Here is a 24476-nt window from a genome sequence, read left to right as displayed (position 1 = left end):
GTGACTGTCTTCTGGAACAAAGTATCCAGGTATTCCTCCCCCTCCCTTACGTTGCACAGTGTCTGCATTCCAGCTTCCAGATCAACAATCCTGATCCGGAATTCCTCAAGCTGCTTACATTTCCTGCAGATGTGTTTATCCTGGATCGCCTTGGTGTCCACAAACTCCCACATCCCACAGCTGCAACATAACATCTGTCCCGCCATTCTAACTCATGTTATTTAATTAATTTACTTTAATTACTTTCTTCCCATGTATGCTACAACTTACTGTTTATTGAATGCTAGTACCACTGACAACTAAAGGTTATGTGCTTCTTAACTACAAAGGTTTGTGTTTTCGATATTTGTTTACATTTCTTTATTTTTATTGTTTTTTATCTTTATTGTTTTATTTTAATGTTAAAGTTTTCAAATTTTGGTTTACTATTTTAAAGTTTTAGTTCTTTTTATTTATAGATCTACCTTAACTCACCTGTCCCATGCTGGTTTCTCACACACTGTCCCTTAGGCTGAGCAGTTACCGGTCAAACAATTTACTAGCTTGCTGTGACATCACAGTTGCTTTTTACTTTTTCCCATGTCTGCTTCCTCACAGCAGCTGAAACAGTGAAACAGCGCACTGCTCAGCTCACGACTATCTTCCAAAGGCCTACTCTGTTCCAACTCCCAACAAGGTAGGCCGCTCTGCAATCCCCGGTCTGTATTTACAGATGCTCCTCAGCTCCCAACTGTCTCCCGCAGGTCCGCTCTGACTCCCAACAAGGAAGCTAGGTTTTAGTATCACATCCAAAGATAAAGCCTCTTTGGCAGTGCAGCACTCCCTCAGTACTGTCCTGGACCATCAGCCTAGATTTTATGCTCCAGTGTCTAGAGTGGGACTTGAACCCACAACCTTCTGACTCAGGAGTGCAAGTGCTACCCACTGAGACACAGCTAAATGTCTAAATGGACTGAGCTTGATACTGAAAGGAGCTTGCTCCCCATAAACAATTTCTGTGACTTTAAGAGCACCAAGAGAGTAAAGTTTCAATTGTTAACATAACTTATTGATGCATTTAATATTTCAGTCATACAATCAGGTTTATGTTCTTATATAAAAACAAAAACAGAATTACCTGGAAAAACTCAGCAGGTCTGGCAGCATCGGCGGAGAAGAAAAGAGTTGACGTTTCGAGTCCTCATGACCCTTCGAAGGGTCATGAGGACTCGAAACGTCAACTCTTTTCTTCTCCGCCGATGCTGCCAGACCTGCTGAGTTTTTCCAGGTAATTCTGTTTTTGTTTTTGTTTTGGATTCCCAGCATCCGCAGTTTTTTTGTTTTTATCTTTATGTTCTTATATGTTCTTCCCCCTCTCTATATCCTCTGTGTTGAAATCAAGGGACATTGTCTAATCTTTTGCTTTAATCATTCTTTCCCTGGATGTTAAAACTATGGAAATCCTCATCCCTCAGTCTTCTCGATTTTCAGCTTTTTAACTCTCAGGTTTGATGCCACCCCTCTCAGCACACGAGGATTCCCTTGTCTTCTCTTGTTCTCTTTCATCCTGAAGTCTGGGCTTGTCCCTTCATCCTGATATTAATGAGAAGGGTAACACAGAGAAGCAAAATATTCTGCCATCTCTATTTGATTGAAGTCAAGCCAGAAAATACTAGAAAACTTCAGCAGGTCTGTCAGCTTCTGTGAAGAGAGGAAGGTTGGGTTACCATCACTCTAATAAAGGTTCATCATCCTGAAACCTGGTTTGCTCTGTTTTCCTCTCCAAAGGTGTTGGCTGACCTGCTGAGGCTTTCCAGCGTTTTCTGTTTGTATTTCAGATCTCCAGCGTCACTGTGGCAGGGGGTCAGTCAATCAATATTAACCACAGTTCTAATGATGTTGTTCCTACCATAGGGAGTGTGAGCAGGCAGTGCACTGATGAAGGTTGGACTAAGATGCTGCAATCTTACTCAGACGCATGTGGAGTCGACCCTAGCAACATGGAGTATGATGTCAAGGTCAGTCGTTCTGTTCAAATATCTGTCTCTTGAGTATTGGATTTATATCATCCTTAGACATGTTTACTAACATCATTTTTACTAAGGCTGGCTAAATTTAACATTCCAGGACATCTCAGCCTTCCTTAAATTGTGAATTACGAATTACTCTCCAAACATAGCAGAGTGAATAACTACACCTGTATCATACTAAATTGGGCAGAAATTTGTTTTGGATGATAGGGACTAATTTTTTTTATTCATTCACAGAATGTGGGCTTCGCTGGCTGGGCCAGCATTTATTGCCCATCCCTAATTGCTCTTGAGAAAGTGGTGGTGAGCTGCCTTCTTGAACCGTTGCAGTCCATGTGGTGCAGGTACACCCACAGTGCTTTTAGGGAGGGAATCCCAGTATTTTGACCCAGCGACAGTGAAGGAACGGTGATATATTTCCAAGTAAGGATGGTGAGTGACTTGGAGGGGAACTTCCAAGTGGTATTGTTCCCATGTGTCTGCTACTCTTATCCTTCTAGATAGTAGTGATCATGGGTTTGGAAAATACTGTCTAAGGAGCATTGGTGAGTTCCTGCAGTGCATATTGTAGATGGTACACACTGCTGCCACTATGCATCGGTAGTGGAGGGAGTGAACGTTTGTGGATGGGGTGCCAATCAAAGCAGGCTGCTTTGTCCTGGATGATGTCAAGCTTTTTGAGTGTTGTTGGAGCTCATTCATCCAGGCAAGTGGGAAGTATTCCATCACACACTTGACTTGTGCCTTGTCAATGGTGGATAGGCTCTGGGGAGTCAGGAGGTGAGTTACTAGCTGCAGGATTCCTAGCCTCTGACCTGCTCTTGTAGCCACAGTATTTATATGGCTAGTCCAGTTCAGTTTCTGGTCAATGAAAAGCCCAGATGTTGATAGTGGGAGATTCAGTGATGGTAATGCCATTGAACTTCAAGGGGCAATGGTTAGATTCTCCTTTGTTGGAGATGGTCATTGCCTGTCAATTGTGTGGCATGAAATTTACTTGCCTCTTATCAGCCCAAGACTGAATATTGTTGAGATATAGATGCATATGGACGTGAACTGCTTCATTATCTGAGCCATGAATGGTGCTGAACATTATGCAATCATCAGCAAACATCCCCACTTCTGACCTTATGATGGAAGGAAAGTCATTGGTGAAGCAGCTGCAGATGGTTGGGCCAAGGACACTACTCTGAGGAACTCCTGCAGTGATGTCCTGGAACTGAGGTGATTGCCTTCAATAAACACAAACATCTTCCTTTGTGCTCAGTATGACTCCAACTAGCGGAGTTTTCCCTCCGATTCCCTTTGACTCCAGTTTTGCTAGAGGTCCGTGAAATGCTGGTCAAATGCTGCCTTGATGTCGAGGGCAGTCAATCTCACCTTTGGAGTTCAGCTCTTTTGTCCATGTTTGAACCAAGCTGTTAATGAGGTCAATCTGATTGCCAATCTGATACCTCCTGATTAGTGAAGAAGTTCCTGTTGAACTCCCTGATGGATCTCTTCGTGAGTGTTTTATACTCAAGGGCTCTAGTTTTGCTTTTTCCCACAACTGGAAACGCTCACCCTGTGTCTACACTCTCAAACCTTTTCAGAATTTAAAGATGTCTGTTCGGTTATCTGTCTCCAAGAGAAAAGAGACACAGCCTGTTCTTCCCTTCTACTGCATTTCTGGCATCATCCTTGTAAATCTTCTCTGCACCCTCTCCCGTGCCTCTATACCATTTTTAGAATATGGTGACCAGAACTGCACACAATACGCTAAGTGTGGTCTAACCAAGGTTTGATACAGGTTTAACATAACTTCACTACTTATTAATTTTGTGCTTCTAGAAATAAGCCCTAGTGCTTAGTTTAACTCTTTATGGCCTTTTTAATTTTCGTCACCTTCTTTGCCCTTTTCCTTTATGTCTATATTGATCAATGGTACTCATTAGTGTTAGCATATTCGTGTTTTTTAGCAGAATGAGCTCTGTTGAAAACCATTACAAATGTTTCTCATCACCTTCCATCATTGTTTGCCAATATTGTTGTTCATTTTATTTTCCAAAGTTCTAATCTCAACCTCTCAAAGTTGGCTTTTCTCCAATCTATTGCTCTGAGACTTTGTCATATTTACATCCTTCCCAATTATTATCTCAAAGCGTATTGAGCCATAACTTCCAGCTCCAGGGTACCGTATTGGGGGGTGGGTGGGTATCCCAAAGATGCACTGGGGAACCTCCTCAGCCCCCAGAAGTTCACAGGTGAGGTTTGCAAAGCAATTGCCTGGAAGTGTAAACTTCCCCTGGGCAATTGCCCTGCACTGGGAACCATGTGAAAATGTGATTTAAAATCGCAAACGTCAGATGGTTCCGACTGTGTTACATCAATTAATACCCAGAAAAAGTCAGAAGAATTAAAACCTCTTTTAACTTCTGGGTAACTATAGCACAGGCCCACACTGACACCCCAAGGAACTCCCTCCACATATCCAACCTCCCAGGGATTCCCCCCACCCCCTAACTACTAGCCGCCATGGGAGTCCCCCACACCCCCGGATCCCCCAGGGCACTCACCCCCACCCCGACTACCCCCCACTAATAGGACACCCCTCCCCCACCCCCAAGGGAATACACCCCCTGATGAGAATTCCACAAACCATGGGATTCCCCCACCCCCACAGGAACTCTTTCCTCCACTCCCCCAACTATCCGCCCCGCCGGACCTAAATCTCACCACCCACCCTGAGCCCTGGCATGACCCAACCCGACAACCGTCCCCTAAGGAACCACCCAACCCCCCCCCCCCCCCTCACCCCTAGGCCCAACCTGACCCAACAGCCCCTGGCCCCAGGCCTCACCCGACCTGTTCCCCCCACTTGACCCGACCCCCACCACCAACCCAACCCCTCCTAACCTGACCCCCATTGACCCCTCCCAACCTAACACCCCAAACCCAAGCCCCTCTCCCCAACCCAATCCCCCTGCAATCCTTCCCACTTACCTTATACAATTAACTTGTCAAAGACCTTTAAACCTGGCTGGATCTTTAAACCTACCTGGTTTACGGCAACTAGTGCTGTGAAAAAGGGGGCGTGGCTTCCTTACCTGCACTTTTCAGCCCTTAGGCGCCAAGCTCCAAGGACACGCTGCACTATCCAGATCTCGCCTGACCTGAGTCTGAAGGTTAGGCGAGACCGGCTGAGGTAGCCTGCCTTTTCAGGTGAGAACTTTCGAGTGAAATGGCAATTCAGTTCAATTGCCACTCCATCGGAAGTTACAGCCCATTATATAATGGTCACGATTGCCAAGAGGTCCCCCTACTTTTAGTTCTCTTATCTATTCTGGCTCATACTGAATCCAGCAACAATATGGATTTATATAGCACCTTTAATATCGCAAGGCACTTCAAAGAAACATTAAAAAATAAAATATGATACCAAGCTAAAGAGCAGATATTAGGGCAGATGACTAAAAACTTGGTCAATGAGGTAGGTTTTAATGAGTGCCTGAAAGGAAGAAAGTGAGGTAAAGAGGTGGAGAAGTGTAGGTATGGTATTCCAGAGATTAGTTTCCTAGACAACCAAAAACCTGGCCACCAGTAGAAAATCTTCCCTTATTGAGTTTCTTACACATTAAGTTACACAGGATTCCTGTATATAGGAATTCCATTTCCCAATTCCCTTTTCCTACTTTTCTGGCCAATTAATTTTGTAGGTAGTTGAAATCCCCCATGATTATTATTCCATGACCTTACGTCATTCCTCTAATCTGTACATTTCTTCTTCCACTATTGGGTGGTGTGTAGGTCAATGTCAATAGTAATATGTCTTGACCAGTAGCTTCTTCCTCAGAATGGAGTGGGTACGCATCACATGATCCACTGTTACGGACAGCTCCAGCAGCACCACGCAGGCCCTGCCTGCGACAGCTGCAGAACGCTCTGCTTCTCCGAGGCAACTGGGAGTGCGAGAGCCACAATGTCAGGTGTCAACAAGCCGGTGAAAAGCAACTTATTGGCAGTTATGGAGGGTGAGTGGGCGGGCACAGGGTAGAGCAAAGTAATGGGTAGGGGCCTCACATGGGACCATTAGGCAAAGTGATCATGAGTGGCAGGATTTTTTAAAAATACAATGCAGCCTCCTTTGTGTATCTATTCTAAACAGTCACAATGAGGCCTAAGAATGACACAAGCTCGAGGCTTGAGGATTTATCATTGGATTATACAGCATACATATCATCCATCCACGTATCGCAGCATTGGACAAGGGGCTTGTGGAAATGTCGCAGCAATGGTCAAAAAGTTGGAGAAGAGCTCACTCACAATCTTGTTAGGAATATCAAACAATAGATGTTTTTTGATTATATTTTCTGTGTCACTGTGATGCTGAAACAGACTCTCCCTCCTGCTACATCATGTTGAGTTTGTTTGCGATCATTAGGTCTGTCCTCAAATTTCATGACATCTGGGATATGGGGAGCAGACGGGAAAATGGGGTTGAAGCCCAAGATCAGCCACGATCGCACTGACTGGTGGAGCAGGCTCGGTTGGCTGTGTGGTCTCCTTCTGCTCCTATTCCTTATGTTTTTTATGTTATGTTTCTTTCATTCAGGGAACAATCCTGAAGGCGGTGAAGATAAGCTACACTGTTGGACACAGCCTGTCTCTGCTGTCCTTGATTGTGGCACTGACCATTCTGTGTCTCTTCAGGTAAATAATTCTGCTGATATTACAACACATCATGGTCATAGAATCTGAGAACGTTCGAGGATAGAAACAGACCATCTCAGTTTATTTCCTCACAAGAGGAATCTACCCACTCTCCCACTCACTTCACATCCCCTTTAATATCCCACTTAGCCTAACCCCACTCTCCCACTCATTCCCCCTCCCCTTTAATATCCCACTTAGTCTAACCCCACTCTCCCGCTCACTCCCCACACACTTTATTATCCCACCAAGTTTAATCCCACTCTCCTGCTCACAGCCCATACTTTTTAATATCCTACCCAGTTTAATCCCACTGTCCCACTCACTCCCCGTACCCTTTAATATCCCATCCAGTCTAACCCCATTCTCCCGCTCACTCTCCACATCCTTTAATACCCTACGCAGCCTAATCCCATTCTTCCCATGGTCCATACCCTTTAATATCCCACCCCCAGTCTATTCCAACTCTCCCATCACTCCCTATGCCTTTTAATATATCACCTATTTTAAGGACTGCCAGTTCGCTTGCTGCTTTTTAGCCTGTATTGAAATGTGGGCTATGTCTTTTACAAAGAGAGAAATCTCAATCGGGTGTTAGGAAACAGTTAATTATCTGAACAGTAGAGTGTTAAGGGAAAAAAGAAGCAAATAAATATTGGCCAGGACACAAGGGAGTGAGATGAAAATTAGCAGAAACTATTTAGAGAATTCATCATGGAGACAGTCTGTTTGGCTCAACCAGTCCATGTCAGGGAGGCAAGATTTGGATGAAATTGGGCCCACAATCTCCAGAGATAGGCCCAAGGCAGGCAGATGAACAGGCCGCAGGCTAGAACACCCACCTCAGTTTACTGAAATGTTGGCCCAGTTCTAAAGAACAATCCCTCCAATGCTCATGCATCAACCTCCACACTTAACACTCTACCCACCCCCATACTCCCCCATCCCTATGCCCCCTCCATGACCCCTCAAATCGCCCATGCCCCCTCCTTGACACCCAAGCCCGACACACCCTCCATGCCCCCTCATAATCCCATACCCCTTCATGTCCTCTCATGACCCCCTTGTATCTTCCATAGCCACTCACCCATTACCCAATATGTACAGACCTCAGGATGTCTTGAAATGGACATTTATAAAAATCTTCCAACAATCTAATAAGGTTGTCATTCAAACACATTTACTGAAAACCCCTCTCCTTCAAAAAACTACAAAAAAACCTCGCAAGTAGCCAACACTAACCACATCAAAGACAGCTAATTCTTTAATAGCCTCTTTAAAATGTCAATCAAAATGTGAATACAGCCTCCTGCAATAAGTGGTTCTAAGGCTTTTGACACTCAGCCAAGTAGTCATAATGGTTCAGCTGTAATAACAACCCTTGAAAATGTAAACATTGAAGACTATTGAAATTGCAACAACAGTAAACTACATTTTTTTCTCAGCTACAGATGGCCTATCGATCAATACACTCCAGCAGCAGGTGTCTGTGTTTTTTTCTCTCTAACTGAAATCTACTGAAGGTGGTTGTGCCACTTTTAAAGAGCTGGTGACTTAAATCACTTCAGATCAGTTCTCTAGCAGTGTTTTCTTCAGTTTCAGTTTTCCCATTAGGAAAAATACTCTAATGCATCTTAATGCTTACACAAGGCTGGTGAATGTGATGGTCAACTAACCTTTGGAGGACAGAACCCAATAATGAATCACTGCAGTAAAAACACATCTAACTGAAACTGAAAGAACAGGGTTTTTTTTTTTAATTTATATTTAAAAGCCTGTCAATGCAAGTATTCCAGGGGAAGGTGACTGTTTTTGGTTCTCCTCTTGGGACTGGGGTTCCCCCTGGTTTGCACCTCCTCCGAGAGGCCATGAGCCACTTAACGAAGGGTCTTGACTCCACAAAAATGCAGGGGGCAGTTTGGACTGCCCGCCCCACAATGGAGCTGGCAAGGGCAGAAGCGCTGCAGTACAGGCAAGTCACCCACACATGTATCCCGGGCCAGCAGAAATAGCCAAAACGGTAATGGGGGCGGGAATTTCAGAATCAGGCCCTGCCCACCATTTTTTAAGGGCTCCCAAGTTTCTCCAACTCAGCAAAACTCCAGGCCTATAGCGAATGTTAGCATTTTCTCACTGTTTGGAGGTTATTAAAACAAGGAACACAGGATAAACATGGAGAAACAGAAGCTTCAGAGAGATCTAAGCAACTGCTTCAACAAACAAAGAGTGGTTAATTTTGGGATTGTCTTTGGACAGAGGATGGACTAAATTGTCTCTTTCACCTGCATCAATCCTGTGAGCACAATTACCTTGAAATGAGGCTTTTCTGGGTGTCGTGACACAGAGACGTGAAATTTCTGCATTATTTTAATGCAGTGACAATCAATTTCAAATAGACAGGAATTTCAGGCACACACCAATAATTGTCTGAGCTAGTTTCAAAGTCGATGTGTACCATAGCTCAAAAACAATATTAAGGTGCTCATTAAGAATTGAAATCAGCAAATGGTTTATATAGTCAATTCATTTCACAGCAGAGCAAGAAACCAACCTTAACTTACAGAGTGAAACCTAGGTTATAGAATCATAGCGATCAAATTTAATGTACTGAATCTGGCAGTGATGGGGTAGTAAGGCCCTCAGACTGATGCTCTGTAAACCCTGACTTTAGACCTAGCATCGCTTAGACAAAGGGGTGACTAGTGGGGAAAGTTTGGCCAAACTGTTTCAGGCTATAGGCCCATTTAATATTATTATTCAGCTCAGGCATGCATAGGGGCCACTGTTTTAATTTAAGACAGAGATGAGAAGAAATTTTTTTCTCTCAGAGGGTTGTCAGTCTTTGGAACTCCCTTCCTCAAAAGGCATTGGAAGGAGTGTCTTTGAATATTTTCAAGGCAGAACTAGATAGATTCTTGATAAACAAGGGAGTGGGGGTAGGCAGGAGTTTACAATCAGATCAGTCATGGTCTTATTGAATGGCTGAGCAAGCTCGAGGAGCTGAGTGGTCTACTCCCGCTCCTAGTTTGTATGTTCATATATCTATTTGTATAAGATCTCAATTGGTATTTTAGAACTGGTCAGAGCTCTGCCCTTCCACACACCCCCTCAGGTCTCCCATATCCCCAATGACAAGCTCTGCCCTTCCACCCACCCCTTCAGGTCTCTCATGCCCCCTATGCCAAGCTCTGCCCTTCCACCTACCCCCTCAAGCCTCTCATGCACCCAATGCCAAACTCTAGTACCTCCATGCCCACTGATCCACTGTAAACTTCCTAGAACCAATGAACACCACAGTGTAAAACGGGATGAGTTAAAAAAAAAGCTTTAAAAAATGCAATCCATTGATCACTTTCCCCTGTGCTTGAAAAAAACCCCTGGACAAACTCATAAAAGTGTCAATCGTACAGGCCCTTTGAAGTTTTAAAAACTGTAAACCACAAACCCTTGAAACTACTTAATTGATGTCAATGAATATTGTGAAATTGACCATAGAATTCCGAATCTCTGAGCCATCAATAAATGTTTCTAATGGAGAGCAGCTGTTTTCCTATTGTAATAGCTGTCTGGGCTCTCAGCCAAGCCTCATTATGTACATTGATATTGCTAATATTGGGGCTAATATTGACTCCTGCTGGAAGCATATTTGGTGGGGGTGCAGGGGAAGCAGGATTTAATTAAAATAAAAAGAGCTTGTATTTCCGTAACGCATCTCCTGACCTCAGGATGTGCCAAAGCACATTTAGACCTAATGGTGTTCTTTTGGATCATCACTGATGTAATGTAGGGGAATGTAACAATCAATTTGCACATAGGAAGCTCCCACAGGCAGCAATGGATAATGACCAAATAACTTAGTGATAAAAGCAAAATACCGCGGATGCTGGAAATCTGAAATAAAAACAGGAAAATGCTGGAAAAACTCACCAGGTCTGGCAGCATCTGTGGAGAGAGAAACAGAGGCCAGAATATTACGTTCAGTGGACGGGCACACACCTGACCCGGCCGAGCATAAAACGGCAAGCGTCCCGAGGTCATCGTGCACTCGTGTGATATATTGGCCGGTGGACGCAAGTAGGAGTCAGCAGTGCGCCCGCCAACAATTAACAGAATTAAAAAGGCCTATTTAAGGCCATTAAAAAGTTAATGAAAATTAATTTTTCGCTGCCCGTCGAACCTCATGGTTGGCGGGCAGGCGAAAAGGCCAAGCGGCCTTTGCACATTTTTGGAAACCTCACCCATGAGCGGGATGCGGTTTTAGTAAAGCAAATAAAAATAAAAGGAGAGTTTTAAAATTTAATTCATAACAGGCCCCTGCTCGTGTGACAGAATCACATGAGGGGACGTGTTTTGTAACATTTATAAAATCTTTATTTTTTTTTTTGAAACCTGTTCATCTCCCTGAGGCAGCTCTATGCCTCAGGGAGATTTACAAATGCACATTCACGCGCATGCACGAAGTTCGTGCTCACCCGCTCGCACTTCCCCCCGCCGCCTCCTGCACAGCAGCATTGAGCACAGCCACTCACATTTCACTCCGCGTGGGCCTTAATTGACCCACCAGCATGAAATCGCAGTCAAGCCCACCCCATCCGAGCCCGGCCAACAAGGGTGAAATTCTGCCCAGAGTTAACGTTTTGAGTCCATGTGACTCTCCTTTAGAGCAATATAGTGATGTCGGTTGAGGGATAAACATTGACCAGGACACCGAGGAGAACTCCCCTGTGCTCTTCTTCAAAATAGTGCAGTGGGCTCTTATAGGTCTACCTGAGAGGGTAGACAAGGTCTTGGTTTACTTGACAGATAGCACCTCAGACCCTGTAGCACTTCCTCAGTGTTGCACTGCAGTGTCAGCTGATATTTTGCACTCATTGTTCCTGGAGTGGGACTTGAACCTACAACACTTTGACTCAGAAGGTGAAAGGTCTATCCCTCTGAGCTACAGATCACAGCTTAGTCAGAGCTGGAGGTCCTTGCGGCCTGTTGATGATGCTCACAGTGAAGGCTTTCAGCTGAAGGATGGTGACTTCACTGACTGCTTGAACATCTATAATGTTATCCGACTAAGAATCAGGCAATTGGCAAAGGCAATGAGAGGGGTAGCAAATAATTTTTACAAGATAGGGCACAAAATGCTGCATTAAACTGAGCAGACAGAAAACTGAGAAGAGTTTGTATCTGATTTAATGAGGTTCCACCTGAGTGTAATGCAGACTTTGTGACTCAGCCACTCTTTACAGGAGCTGCACAATTCTCATCCCCATTGATTTCAATGCAAATGAAAAGCAGGATTCAGGTAGCTGAGCGGAAGCATTAGTTTTTCATCCAGACTTTGGTGAAAATCTACCCTCACGTACCTCCACCTCTGCCAACACTCAGAGCTCAATGCTGTAGGGGAAAATCTAACCCAGAGTACTGTATCTTAGGATAGAGAAAGTGTTGTCACAAGAGTAGTTGTTGGGACAGTACACTGTCCAGAAGGGAAAAAACAGTTCGGACCAGTATTCTTATTTCCCACTTGAGAACTGTTTCTTCATTCTGGGTGGAAAAAAGGGTGAAATTTTATGCCCTCTTCCATGACAAGTTCGGCGGCGACAGACATTTAATGGGGCTGGAGGGTAGGGACCCCACGGCCTTCCCACCTTATTTAAGTGCGTGGCAGGAAGGCCTGTGGATGGCCTTCACACCCCACTGCCATTCAAGGCCCTTAAGTAGTCAATTAATACCCACTTAAGGACCTCATCCCACCACCACTACTTTTAACCCAGTGGCGGGCAGGGTCTCACTATATAGGAAGCCCAACAAGCAAACCCTGGCATGTTTGCTTATGGGCTCTCAGGAGGGGCAGCTTATTCAAAGGCACGCAGTGCCTAATTGAGGAACCCAGCATCAGGAAGGGAGGGGGCCCACTTGTTGCTCATGTCATCGCTCACCTGTGCCTGGGTGGCTCCTCGATCGGAGACCTTGGGTGGGTGTAGTCCCCGCAGCGGACACCACCTCCCTGCTGCTGCTGCTGAGTGCAGAAGCGCTGTCAGCCTCTGATTGGCCGGCAGCTCTTGGTGAGCAGGACTTTTGACCAGGGGGCCCTTTGACCCTGGGGAGAGGCCTGCTGCTGTCCAGTTGAGCGCCTGAGTGGCACAAGACGCAGTGAGCCTTTCCAAAGAGAGGCGACGTGGGGGGGGGTCTCGCTGTCTGAACAGCAGGTAGCCAATGTCACAATTGCCTCTACAAGATTCTACCCGTTGGGGAGGATTTTTTCCTCGTCGGGCGGGCTCGATTGGAGTGAGTGGGGGAGGCCAGGAAGCTGACCGCCACCAACGATCGGGGCCAGGCCACGAATTCAGGCTGGCAGGCCGATTAAGGCCCACCCAGCGTGAAACGCACTTGGCAGCGCTCAGCACCGCCTGTATGGGGGGGGGAGAGAGGAGGGCAAGAGCACAAGTTCACGCATGCGCATAGGTGCACACTGGAGTTTAAAACATTAAAAATAAAGGCTTTTAAAGTGTTATAAAAGATATCCCCTCATGTGACTCTGTCGCATGAGCAGGGACATGTTATTAATGAAGTATTTCAATTTTTATTTAATTTTAAATAGTTGTTGGAAACCTCATCCCGCCCAAGGGTCAGGTTTCCGAAAAAGGGCAAAGGCCGCTCGGCCTTTTCGCCTGCCCGCCAACCGTATGTTTGGATGGGCAGTGAAAAATTTCATTTAATTAACTTTTTAATGGCCTTTTAATTGTCAGCGGATGCGCTGCCAATTCCCGCGTGCACCCATGAACCGAAATACCGCGTGAGTGCCCAATGATGTCGGGATGCTCACCCAACATCATCACAACTCACTTTACCCTCGGTCCGGTCGAGCGCACACCCACCCGACCGAGCATTACCTTCTGGACATAGATGCCAACAATTTGAGGTTTTGTTTAATAAGGCAACAAACTCGTGTTGCTATAGAGACAGCAGGCACAGAGGTAATTAAAATTAAATTTTAGTGCAAGTTCCACAGCTTATATTCCAAACCTTATATTGGAAGCCGTTTCTCTGCAGTGAGAAATATGCAAAGACTGAAATTAAATTTGTAGAATGAATATAAATGTAACTATTCATTTATGCAAAAGTTTAGTCTATACACCAGTCACATTGACAACATTAATGCACATGTGCCTTGATAAGAGGAATTGAGCTTAATTTATTACTACCATCCATTGATATAATAAATGTGGATCTTTAATGAGGAGACATACGTCACAGTTTGAACCTGGTCACTGTTGAAAGCCCGAGGGTCCTTGTGAGTACGTCACTGGTCTGTCTCATAGCTGACTGCATGCGCTGAGAACCTTGCTTGTGGTTGTTCAATTTAATTTCAGGATGTGGAGGCCAGTGACAAGACCAGCATTTATTACCCAATCCTAACAGCCAAGTGGAAATCAGGAACTGTCTCCTCCAAAAGTCTGTTGAGGATCAGGGCGGATTAAAAAAAGTTTAAAACTGTGATTGATAGATTTTGGGTATTAAAGATAACTGAACCAAGGTGGGTGGATGGAATTAAAATACAGATCAGCTATGGTCAAGTTGAATGGCAGAATAAGCTGAAGGGGTTGAATGACCTCTAACTTACAGAGTTAAGAATTCAGCACATTGGAGTCACATATAAGCCAGACTATATAAGGATGGACGTTTTCTTGCCCTGAATTACATTGCTGATCCAGTTTTTAACAATACCCTGACAGTTTCATGTCCTAATATCAGCTTTATAATTTTGAGATTTTGCTTTTAAAATTGAATTCAAACAGCCACAGTGGAATTTGAACTTACATTCTCTGGACTAACTAGCTTTGTATCATAACCACCATCACAGTGAGGCACCCTATCAGGGACTGTAAGTTTACCCCAGTAATGTGGGACCCAACTGGAAATTCCAAAGTGAGCAGTGAGGATGGATGTGAATAACCAGAGCAGACAGGGTGTGATATATGTTTATCTGAACACTTTACAGAGAGTACGGTTAACCCGTAAATCAATAGGAGGGCAACACAAAGAGACTGACAGTTGTGTGAAAAATACTCAAGCACACCAAATCAGGGACTGAGCAAAATACAGATAACAATGGTTGATGATTGCCAATCATTACGCACACAGAAAACTGACAATTGAACTTCCTTCACTTTGTATCATGCCCGCTGCCAAGTTACTTCAAAATCCATTTGAAAGAAAGACTTGCACATCAGGATGTCCCAGAGTGCTGTACAGTTAAAGCAGTGTAATCACCGCAATGTAGTAGCTAATCTATGCATAGCAATGCCCTACATACAGCAATGTGATAATGACCTGATGATAAAAGTGCTGCTTCAGTACTGCCCTGGACTGTCAAAACTCTTGGGATGAGACTTGAACCCACAACTTCAGAGGCAAGAGTGTTACCATTCAGCCATGGCTAAGACCATGAAACTAATACAATACAGCTGAAAGAGACTTTATACACTGGATTATAGATTTAGCTCAAACTGTGTAATGCCTACCCACTCAGCACACATTAGCCAGGGCTTTCCAGTCCCACCAACCATGGGAATTGTCATGTGCGGGACAGAAAAGGCCCATTGACTTCGGGTGGGAATTTTAGGTCCCATGTCGGGTGGGACTGGAAAATCCTGGCCATTCTTTCCTTAAAGAGGACAGAGACTATAGGCTACAACATCTGATCATCCATAGGCACATGCAATCGCCCATCCTACATCACCCATGTTCTTCTATTACAAGGACAGAGGCAGGTTCAAAGTAAACTAGTTAACACCTGTTTAAAAATTGCCCAAAGATGCTCAACTACAAAGGCCAAGCTCACCGCAGGGACTGGGGTGTTTTGTTGACCCCTTTAATCACATTTTGATTTAAAGTTTGTAAGTTCCTTTAAACTTTGTTCTTGGTTTTACAGCTGACCTGAATTAAGGGCTGTGCCTGATTTATCCCAATTTTGTTAATTTGGTTTTATTGGTTTTAACTCAAAAGAGTTACATCCTCTTAACCTCAGCTTGGCCTAAATAGCCAAGTGGTTTTGGTACTGAGTTTGTAACCCCAAGATCAAGAGTTCAAATCTCACAATGGCAAAACTATGAAACTATGTAACTTCATCTGAAACAGATGGAAATGGGTTTGTACTCGAAAGAGTTACAAAGGCCAAGCTACTGTCGATGGATTTTTTTAAAGCAAATATGGCCTAGAGGACAAAAGGACAGCACATATGATGGAACATCTCTTCCCTAAATCTCTGTGAGCTTGTCCTTGAAATGTAGGAGCTGTTTAATTTCAGACAGGGTGACATGAGCCATGTAAATTTCTTTAAGCAGTACAGTTTCCTTGCCACGTGCTGAAATATAATGTGCATTTTATGGTTTTAAATGGGATTGCTTACTTTATTAGATCTTTCTTAACATTAATGTGTGCACAAAATATTTTTTGCATATTTTAACCTCATATCCCACCTCCATATTAAGAATGACTGAGTTGGCATCTGGATTTTCATTCATCTATCTGTGTGAGTACTGTTTTTCTCATTGATATGTTTAGCACGTGATATGTAAGTGCACGCCAATATATGTCATTCATCACCACATTAAGATTCAGTTCCAGAAAATCCATCCACTCGTATTATGCTGCTTTTTTCTATTGATGTATTTTTGATATCTGCACAGGAAAGGAAAGTCTTGGAGGGAGGGTAATTTTCTTAATCATTTCCTAGCCCTTGAAGTTCTTAGCCTGTTCTAAGTGTAATCTGAAGCAGTAATTAGCTATGGCGATGCTCTTTGATATAGAAGAATGTTCTCCATAATTGGCATCGCTGGAGTGACAGGGAGGGACACTTTGATTAGGAAACTGAATGCTGATATCAAATTAGCCTATTTTGTTTTCATAAAAGGGACAAAAATAGTGCCAAAATTATTATTTAGTTCTATTAAAGGGGAGGAGTGTTTTAATTAAAAATTGTCCTATGCACTTCTCTTCATTTTAGCAATTGAGATTGAAGTGAATCACTATCATTACGACAGGATGATATCCTTTCCTTTATTTGTTGTTTCTTTCAAGTCATGAAATGTCTTCCAGTCGTCCCCTCAGATCCCTCAGATTGGCCAGAAATTGACCCTGGTGATAGCGCTGCCAAGATCCAGGGTTCAGGTGCAGTTTTGATACTTTCAAAAGTAGAGTGTGGTGGGGGGGTGGGGGGGGCATTGCTGGCGGTGAAGCGGGTGTTTAACACCCTCCAACTGGTGGGAGAGGGTCAGGGGTGCGCGTAAACATATGAATCCTGGCCCAAACCTGCCATGAATTTATGTACTTCTGGTTTAACTGTGGTGGTTTTTGGGATGCCCAAGTAATCCGCTCTAGAGAGGCAGGCCAGTGACCATAACATGTTAATGAAGCTGTGTGCCTCATATTTTACAGCTATTTAAATGTAATGGCCGTGGACCAAGTTTCCCTGGGCTCAGGAAACCTAACAGTTAAAGCATGCAAGGCTATGGGTTCCAGCAACTAAGTGATTTTCCAAACCCTCTTGGGCGAGAGGAGCAGCAGAATGTTTCCCCGCAGCCTGTCTGGCAAACCTGTCACCATCTGCCTCTTCTCTGTGATCCAACCCTATCCCTGCTACTTCCCCACAACCTCCCCGCCTCCAACAACACAACACCCCTGCCCCAGGGCCTCCCACCACTGGACACCCCCCCCCCCCCCCACTCCCCACCCCCCACCCCCCCCCCCCCCCCCCCCCCCACCCCCCACCCCCCCCCCCCCCCCCCCCCCGACCCCTCCTCCCCCATGACCTCCATCCCTCACAATCTCCCTCCCCAAGAGACCCCTCCCCCAGGACTTCCCTCCCCCGTGACCTTGTTCCTCTGTGATCTCCCTCCCCTACAACCTCCCTCCTCCCACAATCTCTCTCCCCTGCGACCTCTTTATCCCAACCTCTTTCCCCCATGACCTTACTCCACCTGCAACCCCTCTCCCCCCAACCCGCCAATCCCCCAGACACTCTCAGACATCGCTGCTTCTTGTTGAACTCTGTAAATGTCAGGGTCAGTCTTCAATTGTTTAGTGAGACAGGAAGGTGATGTTGACATGGTGTGGGGGGAAGATACGATGGGATTGAGAGGCGTGCTGGGATTGAGGGACGTGGTAGGATTGAGGGATATGGTGGGGATGTGGGATTGAACGATATGGTGGGATTGAGGGATATGGTGGGATTGAGGGATATGGTGGGATTGAGGGATTGAGGGATATGGTGGGTTTGAAGGATATGGTGGGGATGTGGGATTGAGGTTGGATTGATAGATGAAAAAACAGATTGGGTTGTTTATTAGGCTTAAAGTGCTTTTTATTTGTAAAACGTCTGTTCTTTAACTTTCTTTGAGACAGAAAGCTCCACTGCACCAGGAACTATATCCATATGAACCTGTTTGCTTCCTTCATTATGAAAGCCATTGCTGTGTTTATTAGAGATGTGACGCTGTTTGGCACTGACTCTCCCCAGTGCATCCTTCCTACGGTAAGTGAAAGCTTGCGAATATTGTGACAAAGTGACATATCGTGCAGTTCACAGTGCCTGGTCAACAATGTGATCACTCTCAGTATTAAATTAAAACAATGAATCAGGGCCAGATTTACCCTCAGTTCTTAAACACAGTTCCATAACACTAATGGGAGAGAGCTCTCACTTTCTCCCCTGGGCAGGTGATAGTGAATCAGTCTCCCAGTTTACACGCTGCCCAATTAACAACACTCTGGTTGCCAATCCTCCTGCCATCGGAAACAGTTTCTCTACTTATCCTATTAAAACCATTCATGATTTGAACACTTATCAACTCTTTCCTTAACCCTCTCTACTCTCAAAAGAACAACCCCAGCTTCTTCTATCTTTCCTCATGACTGAAGCCCTTCATCCTTGACACCATTCTAGTAAATCTCCTCTGGTGCAGCCTAAGGCCTTGACCTATTTCTAGAATGTTGTGCCCATAATTGACCACAATATTCTAACTAACCGGTGTTTTGTAAAGGTTTAGCTTAACTTGCTTGCTTTTCTATTCAACGGGGGGAGTTGTCCCAGGCGAGGGGAGGCAGGTTGGCCGACAGGTGAGGAGTTAAATCCCCTGAAATTAACGTGGGTTCAGAATCCCAACACCAACTGCCCTCTGTAAGATGCTGAAGGGGTTTGACAGGGGAGACACTGAGAGGTCATTTCCTCTGGCTGGGAATCTAGAACATGGGAGCACAGTCTCAGGATAAGTGGATAATCAATTAGGACTGAGATAAGGAGAAATTTCTTCACTCAAATTGATGCGAATCTTTAGGATTCTCTACCCCAGAATTGTGGATGCTCCATTGTTATGAATCTCCAAGAAGAGGAGATTGTGGTGTTTTGGTAATGTCACTGGGCTAGTAATCCAGACGCCCAGGTTAGTGCTCTGGGAACATGGGTTCAAATCTCACCACGGCAGCTGGTGGAATTCAAATTTGATTGAGGAGAGGCAGTGGGCATAGTGGTATTGTCACTGGACTGGTACTCCAGAGACCCAGGGTAATGTGCTGGGAACCTGCTTTTGAATCCCACCACTGCAGATGATGGAATTTGAATTCAATATAAATCTGGAATTAAAAGTCTAATGATGACCATGAAACCATTGCTGATTGTTGTAAAAACCCATCTGGTTCACTAATGCCCTTTAGGAAAGGAAATCTGTCATCCTTACCTGGTCTTGTCCACATGTGACTCCAGACCCACAGCAATGTGGTTGACTCTCCAATGCCTCTGAACGAGGGCAATTAGGGATGGGCAATCAGTGCCGGCCCAGCCAGTGACACCTACATCCTGTGAATGGATAACGCTGAGACAGATTTTTAGTCTCTCAGGAAATCAAGGGAAAAGGGGGAGCGGGTGGGAAAGTGGTGTTGAGGTTGAGTAGGCTCAACGGATTTCTGTGGGGTTGATATAAGGCAAATGGGGACACTACACACCCCCAACCCCGCCCAGTTGGATCTGTCAGGTAAGTAAATTAAGGTAATCAAAAAGCCAATTAAAATCTCTTTTAACTCACAATTTTGGATTTCCCAGCCAGAGGTCCTGTTTCCCAACCTGTCAGCAACTCACCAGGGCCAGCGAGGTGAATGCACAATGGGAAGAGTTTCTTCAGGAAAACTGACAGGCTTGGAAGTCTTTAATCAGTGAAACTGAAGAGCTACAGCCATAGCCATGTGAGAGGCAGTTGTACTTCTGCTCAAAGAGAGCGCTATCTCTGCTTGACAAGTGACTGCCAACTTCTTTGAAGGCACTTTGCCTGCCTGGCCCTTCATTTGCCTTCAGCTGCACTTCCCAGCTGTCTGCCTTCACCATGGCTCCAGGGCAGCTTCACGTCTGCCGAGGGTGAGGAGCAGAGTCCGCACCCACTGACAACTGCTCCAGCAGCAGCAGGAGCAACACCAGCAATAGCGTTGGCTGCTTGCGCCTCAGCCACATGCCCCTCCACGGGGCAAACAGGATGGGCACCAAGATTCCGCTGGAAGGAGGCAAGGCCCCCAATACAGGGCATACAGACAGAGACATGAAAAATAAATAAATAAAAATAAATGACTCCATCTGAGCCAGTGCCTTGAAGGCTCAGCCTCTTATGGCAGGTGACTACTGACACCTGCAGCTCCCTGAGACAAGACCGACTTTTACGATGGGACAGGTGGACATTGCATTGCCAGTGGCCAATAAGGTGCCCGTCACGGGAGGGCCACCCACTTCTCTAGTAAAGTCAGGTGCAATGTAGTCACTTAGCACTTCAGCCATGCCCTCTGCCTGTACAAGAATATCTTCTTCTTGCTCTCCAATTGGCCACACCCTTCATTTCGTTACCCTTTTTACTATTTATATGCGTATAACATTTTTATATGCTCATTTTTATGTTAATTCCTAATCTATTCAGCTATGCACTTTTCCCCGCTTAGTCCCTTTCTCAGATCCCTCCCCACCCCCCCCCCCACCCCCACCCCCCCCCCCCCCCACCCCCCCCCCCCCCCCCCCCCCCCCCCACCCAGTACCTTTTTTTAGTCAGCTTGACAAGTCCCCATGATTGCTTTTTTGTGTGTGTTGGTGTTAACTGTGAGGGAGGGAGTGCACGTTCTTGTATTAAAGAGGGAATTGGCTCACTCAGACCAGCAAGAGAAAAATCGCTTTTTCAGCCTGTATTTTGTGCCTGTCAGCTGCATTTGTATGGCATCCAAGGCTGGCACTGTTCCAGATGCAACGAGAATGGCAGAGTCTCTGCAGGGGACCCTATCAACTGGCCCACTTCATCCTGCAGCCACCATCAGTGATGCTAGAAGCCAATCAGTGGATGTTCACATGGGCTATAGTTCAGACATGTTGACCAAGGGGAATTATCATCTGATGTTTCCTTTGACTCAAAGTCACTCGTACCGGAAGAGATCCTGTAGAATGTCATAATTGGCAAGATTAAAGAGCTTATAAGATTGTTCTGTTACAATGTGACAAACAAGCACTGAATCCCAGAAATAAAGAGACCACATGCTGTAAATAACCTGAGCACAGGCTTTATGCCTTACAATAGGGTTAAATGCAATGGGAAACTCTGAGGGTGATTCACAGGAGGACTGTATGCTGGGATGGGTGGGTGAATAAAGGTTGAGAAATGAGGGTAATGTCAGTTTGTGTCTTTCCCAGCCATCTTGCAAAGCTGCAGTCGCCTTCCTCCAGTTCAGTATCACAGCAAATTTCTTCTGGCTGTTGGCTGAGGGCATGTATCTCCACACACTCATCGTGGTCTTCTTCACTGAGAGGAAATATTTCTGGTGGTACATCGTGATGGCCTGGGGTAAGGCATTTTCTTTTCATTCACATAATCGTATAGCACAGAAAAAAGCCATTCAGCCCCATGTACCTCTGCTGGCTCTTTGAAGGAGCTACCCAATTAGTCCCACTCCCTCTGTTCCCTCCTTATAGCTCTCTACATTTTTTCCTTTTCAACTATTTATCCCATTCTCTTTTGAAGGTTACTGTTGAATCTGCTCCCATTGCCCTTTCAGGCAGCAGATGCCAGATCATAAAAACCCACTGTATAAAAATAAGTACTGCTTATCTCTCCCTGGCTTTTTTTGTTAATTATCTTAAATCTGTATCCTCCAGTTACCAAACCTCACACCAGTGAAAACAGTTTCTCCCTATCTATTCTATCCAAACCCTCATAATTTTGAACAATCTATTAAATCTTCACTTAACTTGTGGAGAGAAATACAGAGTTAACATTTTGAGATTGTATGACCCTTCTTCAAACTCCTGAAGAAAAGTCATACAGACTCAAAACGTTAACTCTGTCTCTCTCTCTCCACAGATGCTGTCAGACCTGCTGAGTTGTTCCAGCATTTTTCATTTTGGTTTCAGATTTCCAGCATCCTCAGTATTTTGCCTTTAACTTCACTTAACCTTCTCTGCTCCAAGGGCAATAATCTCAGCTTCTCTACTCTCTCCACATAACTGAACACCTTTATCCATCCTGGCAAATCTGCTATTACCTGCTTGATGTCCTTCCTAAAGTGTGGTGCCCAGAATTGGAGGCAATACTCTAGCTGAGACATAATAAATGATTTATAAAAGTTTACATTGATTTCCTTGCTCCCTAGCCGGAATTTTCCATTCCGGAACTAAGTCTCTTGCCAGGAGTGGGAATGGGGAGAGTTTCCTGCCGCGGAGGCTGCTGGGAATTCACATCATATCGCGTGACATTGACCTAATTATTTATGCAGACGAGGGTTTCTCGACGTAGCGCAGCAGGTCAGGCTGGATGGCTCGCACCCTGCCATCATATCCGGGCACTACATTTAAAAGGCACCCAGACATCAACTGATCTACCACTAAAGTCAGGAAATCCACCTCCTGGAAGATCCTGGAGATAGAAGGTGGACCTCCTAGAAGGTCCTGAAGTTAGAAGATCCACACTGTAGATGCTCCACTCACCCGCTGCTGCACATGGTATTCCAGGGTCTGGAGGCCTCCATCTTCCCTTCCGATCTCTGCGAGCTGCCCCAGGCCTTCTTGCAGGCAGGTCCAACGTGTTCTGGATCAGTGAGAAAACCCGCTTATGGTGCCGATGATTGGGCAGGGGGGACAATTCTGCTCGGGCCTTCATCTGGATTGCATAAGTGGGGTATAAAGTGGTTTCACACTGGCCTCTGGCAGGAATGGTGACCCCCCTTGATGGGCAGGAGCGCACTTTCCTGCCATCATTTTAAGCTGGTAGGAAACTGACTTTTCAGCTTACGCTGCATTGTTCCCCACAACCGCCACCACCCCCCACCCTCCATTAAATCCACAAACGGGGGATGGGAAAATTCCACACTATGACTCAATTTATAACGCCAAAGATCCCAAATGCTTTTTTAACAGCCTTATAAACAAGTCCTGCCACCTTCAAAGATGTCAAAAAACAGTTCTCTTTATTCATTCTGGAAGGCGTGATGCTTTTTTGTTGCCCATGTCCTAGTGGTACCACTCTCGCCTCTGAAAAGGAAGGTTACAGGTTCAAGTTCCACTGCAGAGGCTTCAGCCTATAATCTAGGCCGAATACTGCACTGCCAGAGGTGCTGTCTTTTGAGTGAGGTTTTGAACCACAGCTCCACCTGCTGTCTCAGGCAATATAAAAGATCCCGTGAATCTATTTAAAGAAGTTCTCCTCAATGTCCTGACCAATATTTATCCCTCAGCCAATATTACCAAAACAGATTATCTGGTCAATACCTCATTGCATTTAGTGAGAGTTTGCTGTGCGCAAATTAGCTACCTTGTTTCCAAAATTACATGCTTGGATAGATGAAGAGGACCTGCAGGATGTCCATGTGGAACATTAACACTAATGTACAGCAATTAAATCAAATGGCCTGTTTCTGTCTCTAAACTCGGTGTCATTTTATGAAGCTTTATATATTTCGTTGGCTATAAAGCACTGTAGGTGTCCTGAGGTCATGAAGGTGCTATACAAATGCAACCTTTACTTTCTTTACCCTGTGCGAGATCTTTTTCCTCCTCTATTCCATCGCCTCTCCTCCCTCCTGGTGAATATCACTGTAACCAAGATGGCAGTGGGCCCATTATAAAACTCTTTCGGTCTCAACTGGAGGATTGTGTCCAATTCTGGGCACCGCACTTTAGAAAGGATGTGAAGGCTCGAGAGAGGGTGCAGAAAAGATTTACCAGAATGGTTCCAGGGATGAGGGACCTCAGTTATGTGGATAGATTGGAGAAGCTGGGGCTATTGTCCTTTGAGAAGAGAAGGTTTAGAGGAGATTTAAGAGAAGGGTTCCCAAATCATGAGGGGTCTGGACAGAGTAGGTGGAGCAAAACTGTTTCAATTGGCTGAAGGGTCAAGAACTAGAGGACACCGATTGAAAGTGATTGGAAAAAGAATCAAAAACACCATGAGGAAAAACATATTTTACACAGCGTGTGATTAGGATCTGGAATGCATTGCCTGAGAGTGTGGTGGAGATAGGGTCAGTCCTGGGTTTTAAAGGGGAATTGGGTAAACAACTGAAGAGAAACCATTTACAGGACTACAGGGAAAGGAAACGGGAATGGGATTAGCTGAATTGCTCTGGCAGAGAGCTGGCACAGACATGACAGGCTGATTGGCCTCCCACTCTGCTAATACCTTTCTATAATTCTACCTTTCTAATTCATAAATTAGACCAGGCTCAGAAAAATGGTGGAAAGGGTTGTCATATCCCAGGAGACATTCTTCT

General features: G+C 45.1%; 1 protein-coding gene across 1 annotated transcript in view; it reads left to right on the top strand.

Annotated features, from left to right (window-relative positions):
• The window catches only part of LOC121268973 (vasoactive intestinal polypeptide receptor-like), a 53729-nt gene that overhangs the window by 4932 nt on the left and 24321 nt on the right, over positions 1 to 24476 (top strand). The window contains exons 2-5 of the mRNA XM_041173276.1: positions 1894 to 1997; positions 6601 to 6698; positions 18099 to 18228; positions 21406 to 21556. Coding sequence (XP_041029210.1) covers positions 1935 to 1997; positions 6601 to 6698; positions 18099 to 18228; positions 21406 to 21556 — 442 coding nt within the window. The 5' untranslated portion in view covers positions 1894 to 1934. The remainder of the gene's footprint in view (positions 1 to 1893; positions 1998 to 6600; positions 6699 to 18098; positions 18229 to 21405; positions 21557 to 24476) is intronic.

The sequence above is a fragment of the Carcharodon carcharias genome, chromosome 23 (genome assembly GCF_017639515.1).
Source record: "Carcharodon carcharias isolate sCarCar2 chromosome 23, sCarCar2.pri, whole genome shotgun sequence".
Taxonomy (NCBI): Eukaryota; Metazoa; Chordata; class Chondrichthyes; order Lamniformes; family Lamnidae; genus Carcharodon; species Carcharodon carcharias.
The sequence above is the reverse complement of the archived record's forward strand: the minus strand, read 5'-3'. Positions and strand labels throughout refer to the sequence as shown.